Genomic DNA, 20,889 nt, shown 5'->3' on the forward strand with positions numbered 1-20,889 from the left:
ATTTCTCTCTGTCCTATCCAACAACAATGACATCAATAATAACTACAACAATAAAACAACAAGGGCAACAAAAGGGAATAAATAAAATAAAATAAATTTTAAAAAAAAGAGCTATCTTTAGAGTCCCCTATTTGTCACAAGTTCACTAAGTATCTCACCTAGGGATACATAAACGTTAAAAATAACTAAAATTGAGGAGGCCAGGTGGTGACACAGCTGGTTAAGCACACATGTTACCATGCACAAGGACTGGGGTTGAGTCCCCACTCCCCACCTGCATGGGGAAAGTTTCACACAAATGATGAAGCAAGTACTGCAAGTTTCCTGGCAACAATAATAATAACAATTAAAGTTTAAAAAACTAAATTGGCAGTATTTCTCCAGATCACCCAACATGGGTTCTGTAAATTGAGATAATAGCTCCTCTTGTTCTTGATTACAAAAATAAAGTAATATTCCAGCAATGCATTAAGGTAACTGGCAACAATCAACTATTTGTCCTTCTGCATCTTGGTCACAATATCATAATGAAGTAGTGTGAAATCTGGAGAACGTAGAGGCATAATAAGCATTTATAACAATGCTTAAGAGAGTTCTAAAATAGGGGCTTCCCAAGCCCTTGGACTCTGCAGAACTTAAGGGTTGGGCTGCGGAGGAGAGAGAGGAGATCCGTAGCAGAGAGGGAACACAAATCTTTATTCACAAGGGCACTTCAGAGTTGGGTGAGAGCGCAGCAGTTCAGGCCATGTGGAGCTAGCAAAATGGCCGGCTCTGCTACCTGCAGCATCCAGTAACGAGGTGAAAAGCGGGCAGGAGAGAGAGGGGTGGAAGAAGAAGGGATTTTATAGGAGAAATTCCAGAAGTGACAATTTGGGACGTAATTGGCTAGGAAACAAGGCACTCGGGGAGAGGATTACAGCTCTCACAGGAATGGGAAGGGGGAGGAGTAAACAAGGTACTCTGGGATAGGATTACAGCTCTGGAGGGAATGGGAAGGGGGAAGAATAAACAAGGCACTCTGGGATTATTCTATCAGCTCCCGAAGGGAGTGATAATACCCTGAGAGGACAACATGGTGGATTTGACCATATCTGCACAATTTCCCAACACTGAAGTCACCAAAGAGGAGGGAAATGACGGGACGGAAGGGGTCCAATTGCCTTTGATGAGTGTTACTGGTACTTTGATGTAGGGCATAGGATGGTAACTCATTGGGAAGAATGAAATCAATGTCATGTAAACCAACATTACCTCAATTAAATTTTTTTAGATAAATGAGAATTTCTTTTCCAGAAAAAAAAATTGAACCAGGGCTATTTTTAATCTCTTGCCTCTAATATAGGGGGTCTGTCCAGCCTTCTTGCAGTTTCCCAGCCATCTGCTATGGACTTAGCCGGTCCTGTTCCTATAGAAAAAGGAATCATTTAATGAACTAGCATGGTGTATCTTAAATGTGAGAATGATTTTATAATTAAATTACAGATCCCATACACCTGAGCATTGCTAGTTATTTTCACTAAAGTTAGTATTTCAGTAAATTCACATATGACCATAAGTTGATAAATTTTATTTTTCATTTTGTAAGCAACTACTTAAGCCAAAATTAAAAAATAAAATTAGTACTGATCTATTTTATGTCACAAAGTCATCAGACCATTAATGGACAATTAATCTCATTTGCTGTGTTTTGAGATGGCTCCTTCCTCAATTATACCATTTTGGAGTGTTTAATACTAGAACCCAGCCCTTCAAAATAAAAGGCAGATCTGACTGTCCAATATCCAGAAGCAATTACAAATACCAGAACTCATTCATTCTGCACCTCATAATGAATTCCCTTAGAGGAGAAAATGCTAGGGGAAGGTAACCAGAGGGCTTTAATCCTCAATTCCACTGGAACTCAGAATATTTCTGACCAGAAATCTTTGTTCCTCACTTCTTCTTCTTCTAGCGTTTGCCCTTCTTCCGTAGCCAGTCAACAGAGTCAGGTTGAGCCTGAAGTAAAGTTTCGAGACCTCCTTTGAATCTGGAGAGGTAGCAGTCGTTGACTATGTGGGTCATAGTCTGTCTGTAGCTGCAGAGGCAGTTCGGGTTGTCTCTGGCTCCCCAGTGATGGAACATAGCAGCGCACCGGCCATGGCCTGTTCGATAGCGATTGAGGAGGGCCCAATCATAACGTGCTAGGTCAAAGCCGGGTTGACGCTTGCAGGGGTCTGTGATGAGGTGTTTGTTCCTCAGCTGACTGCCAACTCTGTTTCCAAGAGACTGGAACAGAAGTTCAGTGTAGGCGTAGGGGACCAGACTGGGTGATGAGACGTCAAGCGTTGGACAGGGTGGGCAAAGATATCCGCGTATATTGGCAGGTCCGGTCGAGCGTAGATGTGGGAAATGAACTTAGATGATGCTGCATCCCAACAAATATCTGGCAGGGCAATGTTGCTAAGAACTGGCAGCCATGGAACCAGGGTGGAACGGATGGTTCCAGAAATTATCCTCATGGAGGAATATAATTTGGAATCGACCAAGTGGACTTGGGGGCTATGGAACCATACTGGGGCACAGTATTCTGCAGTGGAATAGCATAATGCCAGAGATGATGATCGTAGTGTGGAAGCGCTCGCGCCCCATGAGGAGCTGGCCAGTCTTGCAATGATGTTATTCCTCGCACCCACCTTTGCTGCAGTTTTTATGAGATGTTCGTGAAATGACAGAGTGTGATCGAGAGTAACGCCAAGATAGACTGGCTGGGCTTCATGCCGGATTCTCGTATCGCCAAGCTGCACGTTAAGCTCACGCGAGGCCGAGGCATGGTGTAGATGGAAAACAGATGATACCGTTTTTGCAGTGCTAGAGATTAGTCGCCATTTTTTACAGTTCCTCACTGAGAGGAAGAGAATCTAGAGAACACCAGAGGAAGTCATACATTGTTTCTCTTATCTGAGAGGGAAGAGGTAAAAGGAAGGACACTCATAAGTAGTAATAGGTGTAGGTGTGACTTAGAAAGGAAGTAAAGTCAGGGCTGTAGAAGTGAATAAATATACAAAATAATAATATATATGAATAAATGGATAAAGAGATAAATAAGTAGATGGAGAGATGATAGATAGATTGATAGATAGATGATAGATAGATAGATAGATAGATAGATATCAGTATATAGTCAACCCATATCTGTGGCCTTGGGTGAACCATTGCAGTTTCTGCTGGAGGTGGGGTGGGGACAAAGAACTCTGGTGTTAAGGGTGGTATGGAATTATATCCCTATTATCTTATAATTTTTTAAATCACTAATAAAAAATTTTAATAAAATAAAAGTCAGATCCTGGAGCATTAACTCACCTATCATATTATTTGGGTGCCCAAAGTGTGCATTGCTAAATCCCACACAGGTACCCCCAAAAGAGAGAGCCACTAGGTCTACTGGTTCCGAGGGGTCAGTTGCAGTCCAGTCCTTTTGTCCAGTACCATACACTCTGAGACGTGCTATTCCACCATCTGCAAGAGAAAAGGCCTCTGTTAGTCTTGGGGAATCATAAACAACATAGTCTTCCACACTACATTTCATAATCTGTTTCTCAAAAACAACAGCCGATGGCCCCCCCCCAAGGCCTTTGCACTTACCACTTCCTTCTTCTACTGGAATTGTTTTTTCAACTCTGCAAAAGACTACCATGTGTTCTTAGGTCTTAATTAAATACCACAGCCTCAGAAAGACATATCATCTTACTCTCTAAAGTTACTTCTTTCCTGCTCCAATTGACCCCTGCCTGATTCCCAGCTTGATGCTATCATCACCCCGACATATTTATTCCCTAGGTCACATCAAAGCATGAGATTGTTTTCTTTTATTGCTAAATCCATGATAATTATAATTATTCCAAGACCAGATTACAAAATAATTTACTTTTCTGTATGTTTGTTTGATGGTAGGGGGTGGCAGGGTGGTAGAGCTGGGGTCTCATGCATGTACAGTTTATTTCTCAGAGATCACTTTTCTCACTCAGATAGAAAGACACAAAGACAAACATACAGTAGGAGAAGAAAACACCACATTAACAGTTTATTTCACTGGTGGATACAAGCGTGAGTCACATATATGCCAATGCAGTCAATTTACCAAGTGAGTTATCTCTCTAGCCCAAAACACTTCAAAGGCATTTGAGTGATCACTTCTTCTTCTAGCGTTTGCCCTTCTTCCGTAGCCAGTCAACAGAGTCAGGTTGAGCCTGAAGTAAAGTTTCGAGACCTCCTTTGAATCTGGAGAGGTGGCAGTCGTTGACTATGTGGGTCATAGTCTGTCTGGAGCCGCAGGGGCAGTTCAGGTCGTCTCTGGCTCCCCAGCGGTGGAACATAGCGGCGCACCGGCCATGGCCTGTTCGATAGCGATTGAGGAGGGCCCAATCATAGCGTGCTAGGTCAAAGCCGGTTGACGCTTGCAGGGGTCTGTGATGAGGTGTTTGTTCTTTACCTCAGCTGACTGCCAGCTCTGTTTCCAAGAGACTGGAACAGAGAAGTTCAGTGTAGGCGTAGGGGACCAGATTGGGTGACAAGACGTCAAGCGTTGAACAGGGTGGGCGAAGATATCCGCGTATATTGGCAGGTCCGGTCGAGCGTAGACGTGGGAAATGAACTTAGATGATGCCGCATCCCAACGAATATCTGGCGGGGCGATGTTGCTAAGAACTGGCAGCCATGGAACCGGGGTGGAACGGATGGTTCCAGAAATTATCCTCATGGAGGAATATATTTGGAATCGACCAAGTGGACATGGGGGCTACGGAACCATACTGGGGCACAGTATTCTGCAGTGGAATAGCATAATGCCAGAGATGATGATCGTAGTGTGGAAGCGCTCGCGCCCCATGAGGAGCTGGCCAGTCTTGCAATGATGTTATTCCTCGCGCCCACCTTTGCTGCAGTTTTTATGAGATGTTTGTGAAATGACAGAAATGAGTGATCACTGAGTTATACTCTCTCAACCTGAACACAGAATCTTTGGAGGCCACAATACTTGCTTAGTACTGTTATGACCTACACAAACTAATTCAACAGTTTTATGGTCTTATTTTTGTAGCATATTGCTTAGGAATGCAACTGAGAGTGCAAAAGATAATATTCACAATATCAAATAGCTGCTAAGAACTAATAAGCCTGGAAGTAGGCCTGCAGAGTAGAAGATAACTGCCAAGATTATTGCATTACCTAGTTTCAATCAATATTTTTATAGAGTCTGGGTAGTGGCACACCAGATTAAATGTAAACATTACTGTGTGCAAGAATCTGGGTTTGATTCCCGACTCCCTACCTGCAAAGGGGATGCTTCATAAACAGTGAAGTAGATCTTCACATCTCTGTTTATCTCTCCCTATCTTCTCCTCCTTTATTGATTTCTCCCTGTCCTATCCAATAAAAAAGAAAGAAAGAAAGAAAGAAAGAAAGAGAGAAAGAAAGAAAGGGAGGGAGAAAGAATGAAAAGGAAAAAGAAAAAAAGGTCTGCCAGAAGCAATGGATTCATAGTGCTTGTTACAAGCTCCAGCAGTAACCATGATGGCAGAAAAAAAAAGAGGGAAAAAGAGAATGTATGGGGCCAGGTAGTAGCACACCTGGTTGAATGCACATATTACAATGTGCAAGGGCCCAGGTTTGAGCCCCCAGTCCCCACCTGCAGAGGGAAAGCTTTGCAAGTAGTGAAGTAGTGTTGCAGGCGTCTCTCTGTCTCTCTCCCTCTCTATCACCCCCTTCCCTCTCAATTTCTGGCTGTCTCTATCCAATACAAAAACAAAGATAAAAAGATTTTAATTTTATTACTTTTTAGAAGGTGGAAAGACAAGCTGTTCTATATAGAAATTCAAAGCCGTTAATCAGATCATTTTACAACTTCTATATTTTTACATGAAAAAATGTGCCGAAACAGTGATATGTAAAAATTTCAGTAGAACAATGGAAGTGTTGACAGTTGCTTTCTTTTTTTTTGCCTCCAGGGTTATCACTGGGGCTCGGTGCCTGCAGTACGAATCCACTGTTCCTGGAGGCCATTGTTTTCCCTTTTGTTGCCCTTGTTGTTTATCATTGTTGTTGTTATTGCTGTTGTTATTGTTGGATAGAGCAGAGAAAAATCAAGAGAGGAGGGAAAGACAGAGTGGGGGAGAGAAAGATAGATACCTACAGATCTGCTTCACCACCTCTGAAGCAACCCCCTTTGCAGGTGGGAAGTCAGAGACTCAAACCGGGATCTTTGCTCTGGTCCTTGAGCTTTGTGCCACTTGCACTTAACCCACTGCACTACCGCCCTGTCCCCTGCTTTCCTTTTTTTATGCTTTATTTATTTTAGATAGAGACAGAAACAGAGAGAAAAAAAGGAGGTAGAGAGGGGAGGGAAAAGAGAGGCATATGCAGCCTTGCTTCAGCACTTTTTCCCTTCTGCAGGTGGGAACTAGGGGCCTGAATCCAAGTCCTTGAACATGGCAATTTCTGAACTCAACCAGGTGCTCCACCGCCTGGCCCAAAGAGTTGCTTTTTGAAAATGTTTCCCAGTTAAGTGCGCAACCCAGATTCAAGTGTGGGCACAACATAGAAAGTGAAATGGCACCAGAGGAAGTTCTGGTACTGTGGAATCTCTCCCTTACTCTGTCTCTCTACCTGAATAAAAAACAAAGTGGTACAATGGATATGAGATGATCCCACTCATAGAAGTTGAAAAATAAGAACAGAAGGGAAAACACAAAAGCAGAACTTGGAATGGAGTTGGTGTATTGCACCAAAGTAAGATTCAGGGTGGATGAGAGGATTCAGGTCCTAGAATACGATGACAGAGGAGAACCTAGAGGGAGTTGAATTGTTATGTGGAAAACTGAGAAAGATTATACATGTACAAACTACTGTATTTTACTGTTGACTGTAAACCATTAATCCCTCAATAAAGAAAAAAATCTATGCAAACAATAAATAAATAAGACCATAAACAAAGTAGTACAGACGGGTAAAGAGCATGTGGCGCAATGCGCAAGGACCGGCGTAAGGATCCCGGTTTGAGCCCCCAGCTCCCCACCTGCAGGGGAGTCCCTTCACAAGTGGTGAAGCAGGTCTGCAGGTGTCTATCTTTCTCTCCCCTTCTCTGTCTTTCCTTCCTCTCTCCATTTCTCTCTGTCCTATTCAACAATGATGACATCAATAATAGCAATAATAACTACAACAATAAAACAACAAGAGCAGCAAAGGGGAATAAATAAATATATTTTGAAAAAGATAGTACAGGGAGTCGGGCTGTAGCACAGCGGGTTAAGCACAGGTGGCGCTAAGCACAAGGACCCGCATAAGGATCCTGGTTCAAGCCCTGGTTCCCCACCTGCAGGGGTGTCGCTTCACAAGCGGTGAAACAGGTCTGCAGGTGTCTATCTTTCTCTCTCTCTCTCTGTCTTCCCCCTCCCCTCTCCATTTCTCTCTGTCCTATCCAACAATAATGACAACAATAATAACTACAACAATAAAATAACAAGGGCAACAAAAGGGAATAAATAAATAAAAATAAATATTAAAAAAATAAAATAAAAAGATAGTACAGAAGTGAAATCACATATGTGTGAATCCCTGGCTCCACCAAAATGAAATACAAACTGATAAATGGATAAACAATGTGGCTTATTCACACAATAGATTATTAACTCACTAAAAAGTCAGTGACATAGCATAGATGAAAATATGCTAGGTGAAAGAAGTCTGCTGCGAGAGAACAATATTATGTGATGTCATTTATATGAAATATCCAGAATAGTTTAATTTATTATGACAGAAAGTAGATGAGGGGTTAATCAGGACTGGGTGAGATAAAGACTGATAGCTAAACGGTATGGAATTTCTTCTTGAGATGATAAAAATTTTCTGAAATTTACCATAGTGATGGTTGCACATATATGTACATATACTTGAAATCATAGGCTTATGTGTACTGTTAGTCATGGAATTGTACCTCAAAATCGGTAGATTGCATGATATGAGAATTACATGGCAATAAAAATAAAGTGAATCATTTATACATGCCACTTCAACTACTTACACACCTGAAATGAAACAATTAGTAGATACCTAGCACAATAGAATTTAGTTGCATCCCTACAGCACAAAAACTGACTAATTGTAGTCCTAGAATACAGAAGATCAGTGATCAAGAAGGAAAATGTGACTTCATTTTCTATTTTTAAAATTTTCCAACATACAGTAAAGAAGCAATAGTTCCAAAGATGGGTTCATGTCATATTTACCTGGGAAAATGTTGAGTCTTATGTGAGTCCATCTTTGCTGAGAATTAACAGCAAAATAATTGTGACTGGAAGCAGGCTTTCCTGGCTTTAGCTCTGTCATGGGAACCAAGTAATCCCAGTCATTGGAGTTTAGCTAACAATAAAAAAAAAAAAAAAAAGATTTTTTTTTTAATTTAGTTCTGGCTCTAGGGAACAAATAAATTTTCTCACTTTAGTGCCTTTGTGTGTCTTATAAGGCGGAAATACTTTGGGATAACATTAAGATGGTGTGGCATAGTGCTGGTTCTCTCAGCAGAGCACACAGGTTACCATGTATGAGGTCCCAGGTTCAAGCCCCCAGTCTTCACCAACAGGGGGGAAGCTTCACAAGTAGTGGAGCAATGCTACAATTGTTTCTTCTCTTTTATTTCTCCCTCCCTTTCTCATTCTATCTCTCACCCTCTACCAAATAAAAATAATAATAATGGACTTTGAGAATTATTGATTACCGTGGGGGAGATTACAGAACTTTGGTGCTGGGTGTAGAGTGGAACTAAAGCCTATAATCTGACAATCTTTTAAACCACTATTAAACACAAATTAAAATGGTAAAAAAATAATAATTAACTAATATATATTTTGTAAGAATTATGATGGTTATCATGGAGAAAGGGGTTTCAGAACTTTGGTGGTATGTGTAGTATGAAACTATACCCCTATAATCTTTTTTCTTGTGAACCATTATTAAATCACTAATAAGTAAGAAAAATAATTAGTAGTACATGCCTGGTGGAACACTTAAATGAAAGTATTAATAAAGACCAGGTCTCAGGTTTAATAACAAGCTGAATAGAGGTATTAGCTATTTTTTTGTTCACTAGTCAAAATAGTCACCAGATGATGGTGGCCGAGTGTGGATAGAAATGGTTGAAAGTCAGAGATAAGATCTGAAATGCCTCTGAATGCTTTCACCTTGAAAATTCCTAGAATTTTGAGGTGAAAATTCAAACAAAAAAAGAGGGGGGCTACTCCCACGGGCCACATCAGCTGCTGAAAATCAATTCACCTAGCCCTTGTAACAATTTCCTCCAAATCAGACCTTCTAAAACTGAAAAAGCCAGTTTGTTGTTGCTGTTACATTTATTTTTCCAGTCTATTATGTAGCAACACTTTTGTAAAACCCCGGTGTACATCATTTACTAGAAAAATTGGCTTCAAAAACAAGCAATAGCATAACAGATCCAAATTGTCCATTAGATTCACTGGACATAAAAGTGACTTTGTTCCCCACCTGCAGGGGAGTAGTTTCACAAGTGGTGAAAACAGGTCTGCTGTGTCTTTCTCTCCTCCTCTCTGTCTTCCCCTCCTCTATTTCTCTCTGTCCTATCCAACAACGACAACATCAATAACCACAACAGTGTTAAAAAAAAAAAAAGGGCAACAAAAGGGAAAATAAATAAAATTTTTAAAAAGAGTAAAAAAAAATAGCTTCAAAAAAAAGCAATAGCATAGCAAAGCACAGACCCAAATTGTCCATTAGATTCACCAGACATAAAAGTGACTTTGTTCCCCACCTGCAGGGGAGTAGCTTTACAAAAGATGAAACAGGTCTGCAGGTGTCTATCTTTCTCTCCCCCTCTCTGTCTTCCCCTCCTCTCTCCATCTCTCTCTAACGACAACATCAATAACAATAATAACTATAACAACAATAAAAAAAAACCAAGGGCAACAAAAAGGAAAATAAATAAATAAGTAAGTAAATAAATGTAATTTTTAAGTGACTTTGTAGGGCTGGGAAGATAGCATAATGGTTATGCAAAAAAAGCTTTCATACCTGAGGCTTTGAGGTCCTGGATCCAATCCCCAGCACCACCATAAACCAGAGCAGAGCAGTCACTCTGTGTATATCGTTCTCTCTGTATCTTTCTCATTAAAGTAACTAAAACATATTATAAAGTGACTTTTTCAAATTGCTACAAAAAGTACTTAAACTTTCATGGTCAATTACTATAACTATCTCAACAGTTTGCAGATAGGTACCCATCACTGCTCTAGGTCATGCATAAATCTTGGAGTCACTCTTATACAGAGAAGCATGAAGCACTCTAATGTATCTGGGAGCTGGCACCAAATAAGTTAGATGAGAGGTTCATTGAACCAGGAAGCTGCTGTGCATGGTCAAACTTACAAGGCAACATGCTTACCATTCTAACAATCATGACAAAAGTTCTTTCTTAAAGGTTTACCTTAGCAATGATCTCAAATTCCTGAGGGCTAGCTGCGGTTCCTGTCCTGATTCCTCTTTGTGGGACTTGTGGTTGCTTATCTGAAGTGAGAATAGCCAACAAAGATTAAGGTTCACATTCAAATTCAAAGAGAATATGCTCTCTAAGTGGATTGCAGGATAATTTACATTGTGCCCGATAACTCTAAAGTTATTTTTATGTCAACAGACCTAATGATGAAAACAGTAGACACACTAGTTGAAGTGCCTCAATATTTAAAATACTGTCATTTCAAAAGAAGTGCTACTATACACTTGATAGTCCATTTGCCCTCCAAAATAATAAATATTGTTTCCAAGTTAGGTCAGACATCAACTAATTATGAATTCCTGAAACCTTCCATAGTTGGGTCACTAAAGCTTTGGAAGATGGACTTCCGGAGGCGGAGCTACGAGCAGCAGATCGCTTTCTCTCCTCTCCTCTCCTCTCCTGGATCAACTAGGAATACCAAAGGAGACCACCCGGACCGAAACAAGACAGGACTAGAATGACCACAGAAACCCAGTAAATCACCCGTGAGTACAAACACGCGTGGCTGGTGACAGAGAGGAGAGAGGGGCCTAAGGAGAGATTAAATGACTGCTAACAGTTGGACAGTTTGGAGACACCACCTCCAGTCTGCTCCACCAACAAGGGGACAGCTGAAGGGAGGAAAGGACTCCCCAGAGTCTCACCAAGTACAACTCTGAGTCTCCATTGCTACTACCCTCAGAATCTGGAGCAGCAACAGGGAGGGACACCAGGGCACAGAGATCTAACCGGGAAACTCAGGAGAAGACCTATACCTCGGTGGCATAGCTGAAGGGCTGTGAAAGTCTCTTTGCATAACCACTGGGTTATCTCTGCCACACCCTGCTTTATCTCTTGGTCAGGAGTCATTGATTAAGCCAAGAAGCCTATTGATAGTTTAAAAGCCCTCAGGCTACCATAGCCTACAGGGGAAAAAAAAAAAGGCTTTTACACCACTGAACTCCAACTCAGGGATTGAAAAAACTGTTAACTTATATAAAATGGTTAAAACAACAAGAAAAAATAATGGAGACTCAAACCAGGACAAGAGTCCAGCTAAAAGTCCTCCAGAGGGCGAAGCACAAAACAACGAGTTCAACATCCAAACATTAGCTAAGGAAATAATAACAGGAGTGAGTAAAGAATTTGAAAAAATTGTAATCAGAACTGCAGGAACAACAAATGAGAATATGGAAGAAAATTCTAATAATCTCATGGTTATTAGAGAGCTGAAAGCTGAAATTGCTGAGCTAAGAAGGCAACTAGCTGAACAAGCTAAAACAGTATCAGAGCAGGGCAACAAAATAGATGAACTCCAGAAAGCAGTAGAGGGCAGAGAGAATAGAATCAATGAGGTTGAAGACAGAATTAGCAAGATTGAGGATGAATTAGAGACAACTAAAAAAGAAGTAAGAGATCTCAAAAAGAGATTAAGAGATGCTGAAAACAACAACAGAGTCCTATGGGATGACTTCAAAAGAAACAATATACGCATTATTGGCTTACCAGAGGAAGAAAGAGAAGGACAGGAAGAAAGCATTCTCCAGGCCATAATAGCTGAAAATTTCTCTAGTCTAGACAACACCAAAGACATAAAGATTCAAGAAGCCCAGAGGGTCCCAAACAGAATTAACACAGACCTAAAGACACCAAGACATGTCATACTTAGATTGGAAAGGAATAAGGATAAAGAAAGGATCCTCAAGGCTGCAAGAGAAAAACAAAGAGTCACCTACAAAGGAAAACCCATAAGATTAGCAGCAGACTTCTCCATACAAACACTACAGGCCAGAAGAGCTTTGGAAGATTGCAGTGTCAGTTCCAGAAACACTATTTCCCCCCAATAGCATATAGAAAACTGATACTCTGGCAATTCAGAAAGAGAAGAGTAGAGGCAGGTGATGGATAGCTGAATAAATCGTATGCATTTGTCATGAGCCACTTCCTGCCTGTAAAATAACATCACTCCTATTATTGCCATCAGATTTTCAGATACCCCAGTTGTCTTCTGAAAGCAGGGCCCACTCACCTCCATAAAACCTCCCACAGAGCAATATACAAAGCACTCTGTGCATATTTGCCATCTTTCATGATTTCTCTTCCCTAAGTGTCATGTATACACACATATAATATTTATGTATAGTTCTAACAACTTAATTCAGGGATGAACATCAGATGGTGAAAAAAAAAAGTAAAGGTACATGCCTCACTTAAAGAACCTCTGTGATTTATATGAGCCAGCATTCAAATGGAGAAAGAAACCCTTCAGCATACCCCATAGTTGCTGCTTCATGAGCACATTGGGACAGTCCAAAGCAGAGCAGGTGTTACTGGCCCAGTAATTGCTCTGACCTGGCTCCATGTGGTCTAAACTATCCAGGCAGCCCCACTCCTATCATGCTTCCAGAAACCTGCTCATCAAACTTGAGTAAGTTGATGTAATATAGTGTGTGTGTGTGTGTGTGTGTGTGTGTGTGTGTGTGTGTGTGTGTGTGTGTGTGTGTGTGTGTGTGTGTGTTCTTTACCAGAACACTGCTCAGCTCAGGCTTATAGGAGAGGGTTGAATCTGGAACTTGGAAGCCTCAGGCATCAGGGTTTCTTTGCATAACCATTATACTATCTCCCCTACCCTCTAGTGACATGAAAAAGTACCTCTATTAAGGTCTAAAAACCATACAAATAGATGAAATCTGTATGGACCAAAGAGAATTAAGCTAAAAAAAAAAAAAAATCATAGAGCACTCTATTGGGAATCTGAGTTCCAAGCTCATTTGAAGTGAAGGGTGGTAGGTAAGTGCCCAGCTATGGAGGGCTGCTGACTCCATAAGCTCATTCTGAAGGCCAGTTTTTCCCCAAAACACCTTCTTCGAGGTTAGCTGCTTGAATGGATATTCGAGGAGCATAATCTCCTATGAAGTAAGAGACGTCCACATCAAAGCCCCGGATAGTCCCTTGTACTCCCAGCTTGATGATGCACCAATCATGACCTGGGACATAAATTACAAGAATATCCTCATTAGGTTTGATGACCATATGATAGATTGAACAAAAGGAAAACGTAATAACAACAGAAACACCTTCCTCCCTAGCAGGAAAAAAAAAAAATGTGAGCAGTTCTCAGCTATGATTTCCAGATGACTCATAATGTGCCCATGTGACTTTTGGGCCCCACATGAACCCTCAGCTCTAGCCAGACTAGAAAATTTAAGGGTATGTGTTTGGATAAACCTGATTCTGATTCCACCTTGATCATCTTTCTGGGTTTCCTTAGCAAACTATTTGGTCTCTCTGACTCTCATTTCTTCAATTGGGAATCAAGGATGAGATTAGCCTCTAGGAATATTTTGATTGTGTGGTACAAGATAACATCACTCCAGAGCACTATTTCATTGTTTCTGAAGTTATAAGAATTTATTCTAGCTCCCTCCCCCACTTAAACCATTTTCCATTGCATCTGCTAAAGCCTAAGAACTCATAAAGTGAATATGTCACTACATAGTTCTTGGGTTCTTTCAAGACAAATATAGCTCCACCTTTAAGTGTCCAGGTTTATTAAAATCTAACAACATTTGGAGTTCAGAAAATAGAATTTTTGAGTACAGAACATTTGGAGTACAAAAATAGAAATATCCAATATTCCTGTAGTACTTGAGATGGGGTGGGAGGAAATGTCATTAGCTTATTTCTAGGCCAGTTCATTTGTGTTTCTTGAACCTACACAGATGTGCTTTAAGACTGATGAGTGGCATCTTAAGATAAAGTAAAAATGGGTGTTTACAGTAACGTAGAATAGATCTGGGTTCAACTGCCTGCTTATCCTATTATCCATAGTTAGGTGACCTGACCTAATGGGCTGTTTCCACAGTAATTTAGTGGAAATAAGAACACCTACTTCGGGAGTTGGGCTGTAGCGCAGCGGGTTAAGCGCAGGTGGCACTAAGCTCAAGGACCGGCGTCAGGATCCCGGTTCGAGCCCCCGGCTCCCCACCTGCAGGCAGGTCCCTTCACAGGCGGTGAAGCAGGTCTGCAGGTGTCTTTCTCTCCCCCTCTCTGTCTTCCCCTCCTCTCTCCATTTCTCTCTGTCCTATCCAACAACAACGACATCAATAATAACTACAACAATAAAACAAGGACAACAAAAGGAAATAAATAAAATTTTTTTTAATTTTTTAAAAAAAAAGAACACCTACTTCAGAGAGTTGTGTGAAGATCAAATGTAACTGCATTTGCCAAATGTTTGCTACACTGCTCGGTTAGCTGCTCTTCCCCCACCTACACTTCACAAGCGATGAAACAGGTCTACAGGTGTCTATCTTTCTCTCTCCCTTTTTATTTATTTACTTATTTGTTTATTTGTCCATTTTGTTGCCCTTGTTGTAGTTATTACTGTTGTTGTTGTTGTTATTGGATAAGACAGAGAGAAGTGGAGAGAAGAGGGGAAGACAGAGAGGGGGAGAGGAAGATAGACACCTGCAGACCTGCTTCACCGCCTATGAAGTGACGCCCCTGCAGATGGGGAGCCAGGGGCTCGAACCGGGATCCTTAGGTCCTTGTGCTTTGTGCCACATGTGCTTAACCCGCTGCTACCACCTGACTCCCTCTCTCCCCCCTTTCTGTCTCTTCTTCCCCCTTTAATTTCTCTCTGTCCTATCCAATCAAATGGAAAAAATGGCTGCCAAGAGCAGTGAATTCCTGTTGCCAGCACTGAACCCCAGCAATAATCCTGGAGGCAAATAAAATAATTTTTAAAGTAGCTTGTCTTCCCCCTTTATCCACAGTCCTCGTGAAGATTTTCATTTTTCACACAAAGTTTCTGCAACCCACCCTCACCCACTATCTGGTGCACAGATAGATGGTCAGACTCCAGTCACCCTTTCCTGAATTCTCAATTCCTTATGTAAGAAGAGACATCTACAATGACAGTGTAGGCTCCATGTTAAAAATTGACTCAGAGTGAGTCAGGTGGTAGTGCAGCGGGTTAAGCACACGTGGCACAAAGCACAAGGACTGGTGTAAGGATCCTGGTTGGAGCCCCCCAGCTCCCCACCTGCAGGGGAGTCACTTCACAGGCTGTGAAGCAGGTCTGCAGGTGTCTATCTTTCTCTCACCCTCTCTGTCTTCCCCTCCTCTCTACATTTCTCTCTGTCCTGTACAACAACGACAACAATAATAACTACAACAACAATGAAAAACAAGGGCAACAAAAGGGAAAATAAATATAAAAAAAATTAATGGACTCAGAGTAAAGACTGACTTTCCTACAATCTTTACTTTTAAACATCACAGTGTTTTGTCATATTTAGTTGTTTATTGTGAGAAAGAGAATGACAAGAAAGGAAGGAGGGAGGGTCATAGGACTATTCAGCTCTGATTTGAGATGGTGCCAAGGACTGACCCTGTGGCATTCCAGCTGGTGTTCTAACTGTAGTATCTCCCTTATCTTAAACTTTGCAGTATTTCCGAACAGTTATCTTATTACCTGGAATCCTTTTCCTCCTGGTCTCCCATCCGTCCATCCATTTCCCAAACTCAGTATATTCATGTTCTTTAAATATTGGGCTTTCACTCTAAAGAAAATATGTATAACAAGTTGATAATTAGTATTCATACTAGAGTCTTGGCTTTCATATATTTTACTCTTACAGGACAGAAGAGCTGTGCAAATAAGTCCTGTTGTCTCCAGGCGATATGGGAGGGTCTGCCCCTTCCTTCATGCACATGTGGCCCGTCCCAAATCAGTGACTGCCTTCCTACCTTCAGCATAATCTTCAGAGAATACCTACTTCTCTGGGCCAGGCGGTGGTGCACCTGATTAAGTGCACATGTTACAATACACAAGGAGCCAGGTTCAAGACCCTGGTCTCCACCTGCAGGGGAGTAAGGTTCAGGAGTGGTGAAGCAGTGCTGTAGGTGTAGCTCTGTCTCTCTCCCTCTCAACCTCCCCTTTCCCTCTAAATTTATCTCTAATAAATAAAATATATTTTTAAAAGAATATCTACTTCTCTGTGGGCCTCAGACTACAGTCACCCACATAGCAATAGGTAGACCCACATCACTTTTCATTCCACAGACCCACAAATATTGCAACTCCCAGCATCTCTCTAGGCTAGAAAACCATCAGAACAAAGTGAAAAAGGGCTATTAGAGTTCCAAAGAAATCCAGCATTATTTAACAAAGAAGCTGGCTGGATTCACATGAAAAGTAAGCCAAAGGGTGTCGGGCAGTAGCACAAGGGGTTAAGCACACATGGCACAAAGCACAAGGACAGGCATAAGGATCCCAGTTCCAGCCCACAGCTCCCCACCTGCAGGGGGCGTTGCTTCAAAAACGGTGAAGCAGGTCTTCAGGTGTCTTATCTGTCTCTCCCCCACCCCGACTTCCCCTCCTGTCTCCATTTTTCTCTGTCCTATCCAACAACAATGACATCAATAACAACAACAATAATAACCACAACAACAGTGAAACAACAAGGGCAACAAAAGGGGAAAAAATGGCTCCCAGGAGCAGTGAATTCGTGGTGCAGGCACTGAGCCCTAGCAATAACCCTGGAGGCAAAAAAAAGAAAGAAAGAAAGAAAAAGAAAGAAAAGAAAAGAAAAGAAAAGAAAAGAAAAGAAAAGAAAAGAAAAGAAAAGAAAAGAAAAGAAAGCCAGATATTCAGAGTTTATCTGAACATGGAATCCCAGTGCTCTGAGCTGCCCCATGACCCGTGAAAAAGTGGGGACACTGATGGCACAAAAAACTGCATATGACTTAGCACCAAAAAAGGAAATGACCCCATCCAAAAATGGGCAGAGGATATGAACAAAGCATTCAACTCAGAGGAGATCCAACAGGCTAACAAACATATGAAAAACTGCTCCAGGTCACTGATTGTCAGAGAAATGCAAATTAAGACAACACTGAGATACCATCTCACTCCTGTAAGAATGGCATACATCAAAAAGGACAGCAGCAACAAATGCTGGAGAGGCTGTGGGGACAGAAGAACCCTTTTGCATTGCTGGTGGGAATGTAAATTGGTCCAGCCTCTCTGGAGAGCAGTCTGGAGAACTCTCAGAAGGCTAGACATGGACCTTCCATATGATCCAGTAATTCCTCTCCTGGGATTATACCCCAAGGACTCCATAACACCCAACCAAAAAGAGGTATGTACTCCTATGTTCATAGCAGCACAATTCATAATAGCTAAAACCTGGAAGCAACCCAGGTGCCCAACAACAGATGAGTGGCTGAGAAAGCTATGGTATATATACACAATGGAATACTATGCAGCTATCAAGAACAATGAACCCACCTTCTCTGACCCATCTTGGACAGAGCTAGAAGGAATTATGTTAAGTGAGCTAAGTCAGAGAGATAAAGATGAGTATGGGATGATCCCACTCATCAACAGAAGTTGAGAAAGAAGATCAGAAAGGGAAACTAAAAGCAGCATCTGACCAAATTGAAAGTAGGGCACCAAAGTAAAAACCCTGTGGTGAGGGGTAGACATGCAGCTTCCTGGGACAGTGGGGGGTGGGAGTGGGATGGGATACAGTTTTTTGGTGGTGGGAATGGTGTTTATGTACACTCCTAGTAAAGTGTAGTCATATAAATCACTAGTTTATTAATATGAGAGGGGGAAAATTAATTGTATGTCTCAAAGTTTTTAAAACACAGACTGAGTCTTTTTAATATATAAGCTGTGTATCTGATATGTGAACTCTCTCAAAAGCCTAGACCAAGTACATCAGAAGCAACCGGTAGCACAGCTATATACAAGATACAGCAAACCCTAATAAAAGGACTTTTCAAAGTTAACCCAATTACCAATTAATGTGATGATAACAATAACTATCCATTGTCTTTTTGAACCCTAAGACAGCAGGAACCTCACATTTCCAATACAGAGCCTATATTTCCCCCAGTCCTTGAACCTTAGGATAGGGCCCACTTTCCTGCATGCCTCTCCAATTCATATCAAATGATATTGCATCTGCCAATCACAACCTAACACAATGATTGCCACCTCAACATGCTTCAGCTCAGACTTTGTCCAGAGACATCACGTGTGGAATGACAACCCTTCAGCTTCATTATTCAGGTGAGACCTTTCATAGTATTCTCTAATTCCATCCCAGGTGGTTCACTTTCTAACAAAGTCCCAAAACCTAGATATAGACCAGGTTCTATGAGAGAGAGCATATGTTCACACGTATCCATAAATTAGTGCAAAATATATACCCGAAAGCAGAAGTATACTACAGTTTGCAGTGAGTACCCCTCCCCCAACACTTCCTCTCCACTATTCCAACCTTTGCATCCATGACTGCTCAACAATTTGTTTGGCTTTGTATGTTAACTCTCTTTTCAGCCACTAGGTTCCAGATGCCATCAGGATGCCGGCCAGGCTTCCCTGGACTGAAGACCCCACCAATGTGTCCTAGAGCTCCACTTCCCCAGAGACACACACTACTAGGGAAAGAGAGAGGCAGACTGGAAGTATGGACCCACCAATCAACGTCCATATTCAGCGGGGAAGCAATTACAGAAGTCAGACCTTCCACCTTCTGCAGCCCACAACGACCCTGGGTCCATGCTCCCAGAGGGATAGAGAATGGGAAAGCTATCAGGGGAGGGGATGGGATATGGAGATTGGTTGGTGGGAACTGTGTGGAGTCGTACCCCTCATATCCTATGGTTTTGTTAATTTATCCTTTCTTAAATAAAAAATAATTTTTTTTAAAAATGCATATGAAATGTACTTCTGTCCCATCAGTTCCTCGAGCATCTGAGTCTCTATTTCTCCATCTTTTTTTTCTTTTTACTGATTTAATAATGATTGACAAGATTGTAGGATAAGAGGGGTACAATTCCCACCACCAGAATTCTATATCCCATCCCTTCCATTGGAAGGTTCCCTATTCTTTATCCTTGTGGGAGTATGGACCCAGAATCATTATGGGATGCAAAAAGTGGGAGGTCTGGCTTCTGTAATTGTTTCTCCACTGGATATAGGCATTGGCAGGTTTTTATCTTTCTTTTCTTTTCTTTCTGCTTTCTTCCTTTTTGCTTGTTTGATGTTTTTGGTTCTCTACTTCTGCTGCTGTTGTCACCAGGATTACTGCTGAGGCCCAAGGCCAGAACAGTTCCACCATTCCCAGCAGCCAATTTAGTCTCTTAATTTCTGTTTTTGATATAGGATAAGAAAGAGTGAAAGAGGCAGCAAGAGAGAAAAAGAGACACTTGCAGCACTGATCCATCACTCATAAAGTCTTCCCCTCTGCAGGTATGGACTGGGGGCCTGAATATGTGCTTCTTGATCTTTAAGAATAGGGATAACAACCATCCCTCATAGGAGTGTAACAGATTTAAAGCAGTAGATGCCCATTCAGTAATGTATGTTCAGATATTGTTCTGTTCTTGGTGAGTGGCCAGGGTTGGTGACACTTCCCCTTTTCATTGCAAGTTGGCTCTGAGAGGATTTTATATTCCTGCCTAGGGAAAGTCCCAGCAGCAGATGCAGAAAAGAACAAAGTGACCAGACAGGTGGCAATGGGGCCTGTATAGGGCTCCTGTGGAGCTGCTGTGTGGGACTTAAGGGTCCCAGATAAGTAGGAGTCCAACAAGCATATCATGGAACCCCCTATATAAAAGCCCAAGGCAAAGTCCTCAGCATTCTGTGATCCTGTCCAGGTCCTGCCCAGATAGAACAACTATTTCATGGCCTAAGTGTCTCGATGGTCCGTCAGTCACCACAGTGAGGACAGCAGACCAGAGGCTACACTACAGTGACACTTTACAGACACAGTTGCACACATGGCATTGACTCTGTACACCTGTACCTGTGCCCCACTCAGGAAGATGCTCATAGTCGCACTGGTCTGATAAGACATCAGGATTCCAAGCAGAATGCCCCCTGTAGCCTCTACATTTGCCTGGGATTTCTGTGGGCTTTTTAAAATATTATATTGATTGATCAATTGATTGAACTGACAGAGAAATCAATAGAGAAGACAGAGGTAGAGAGAAAGAAAGATAATTACAGCCATGTTTCACAGGCTGTGAAGCTTCCACCCCTGCAAGTGGGTCCCAGGGGTTTGTTTTGGGGTGTTTTTTTAATATTTATTTATTTATTTATCTTCCCTTTTGTTGCCCTTGTTGCTTTTTATTATTGTTGTAGTTATTATTGTCATTGTTGTTGGATAGGACAGAGAGAAATGGAGAGAGGAGGGGAAGACAGAGAGGGGGAGAGAAAGATAGACACCTGTAGACCTGCTTCACTGCCTGTGAAGCGACCCCCCCCTTGAGGTGGGGAGCTGGGGGCTCGAACCTGGATCCTTATGCCAGTCCTTGCACTTCTCACCATGTGTGCT

At 41.7% G+C, this 20,889-nt stretch overlaps 1 protein-coding gene across 2 annotated transcripts in view; it reads right to left on the reverse strand.

The window, feature by feature from the left end:
* The window catches only part of ALLC (allantoicase), a 47,824-nt gene that overhangs the window by 6,930 nt on the left and 20,005 nt on the right, over positions 1 to 20,889 (reverse strand). For both annotated transcript variants that reach the window (XM_060188579.1, XM_007518918.2), the window contains 6 exons: positions 16,011 to 16,098; positions 13,393 to 13,518; positions 10,484 to 10,563; positions 8,259 to 8,391; positions 3,340 to 3,495; positions 1,332 to 1,405 (listed from right to left, as the gene is read on the reverse strand). In XM_060188579.1, coding sequence (XP_060044562.1) covers positions 1,332 to 1,405; positions 3,340 to 3,495; positions 8,259 to 8,391; positions 10,484 to 10,563; positions 13,393 to 13,518; positions 16,011 to 16,098 — 657 coding nt within the window. The remainder of the gene's footprint in view (positions 1 to 1,331; positions 1,406 to 3,339; positions 3,496 to 8,258; positions 8,392 to 10,483; positions 10,564 to 13,392; positions 13,519 to 16,010; positions 16,099 to 20,889) is intronic.

This window comes from Erinaceus europaeus, chromosome 3 (genome assembly GCF_950295315.1).
Source record: "Erinaceus europaeus chromosome 3, mEriEur2.1, whole genome shotgun sequence".
NCBI lineage: Eukaryota > Metazoa > Chordata > Mammalia > Eulipotyphla > Erinaceidae > Erinaceus > Erinaceus europaeus.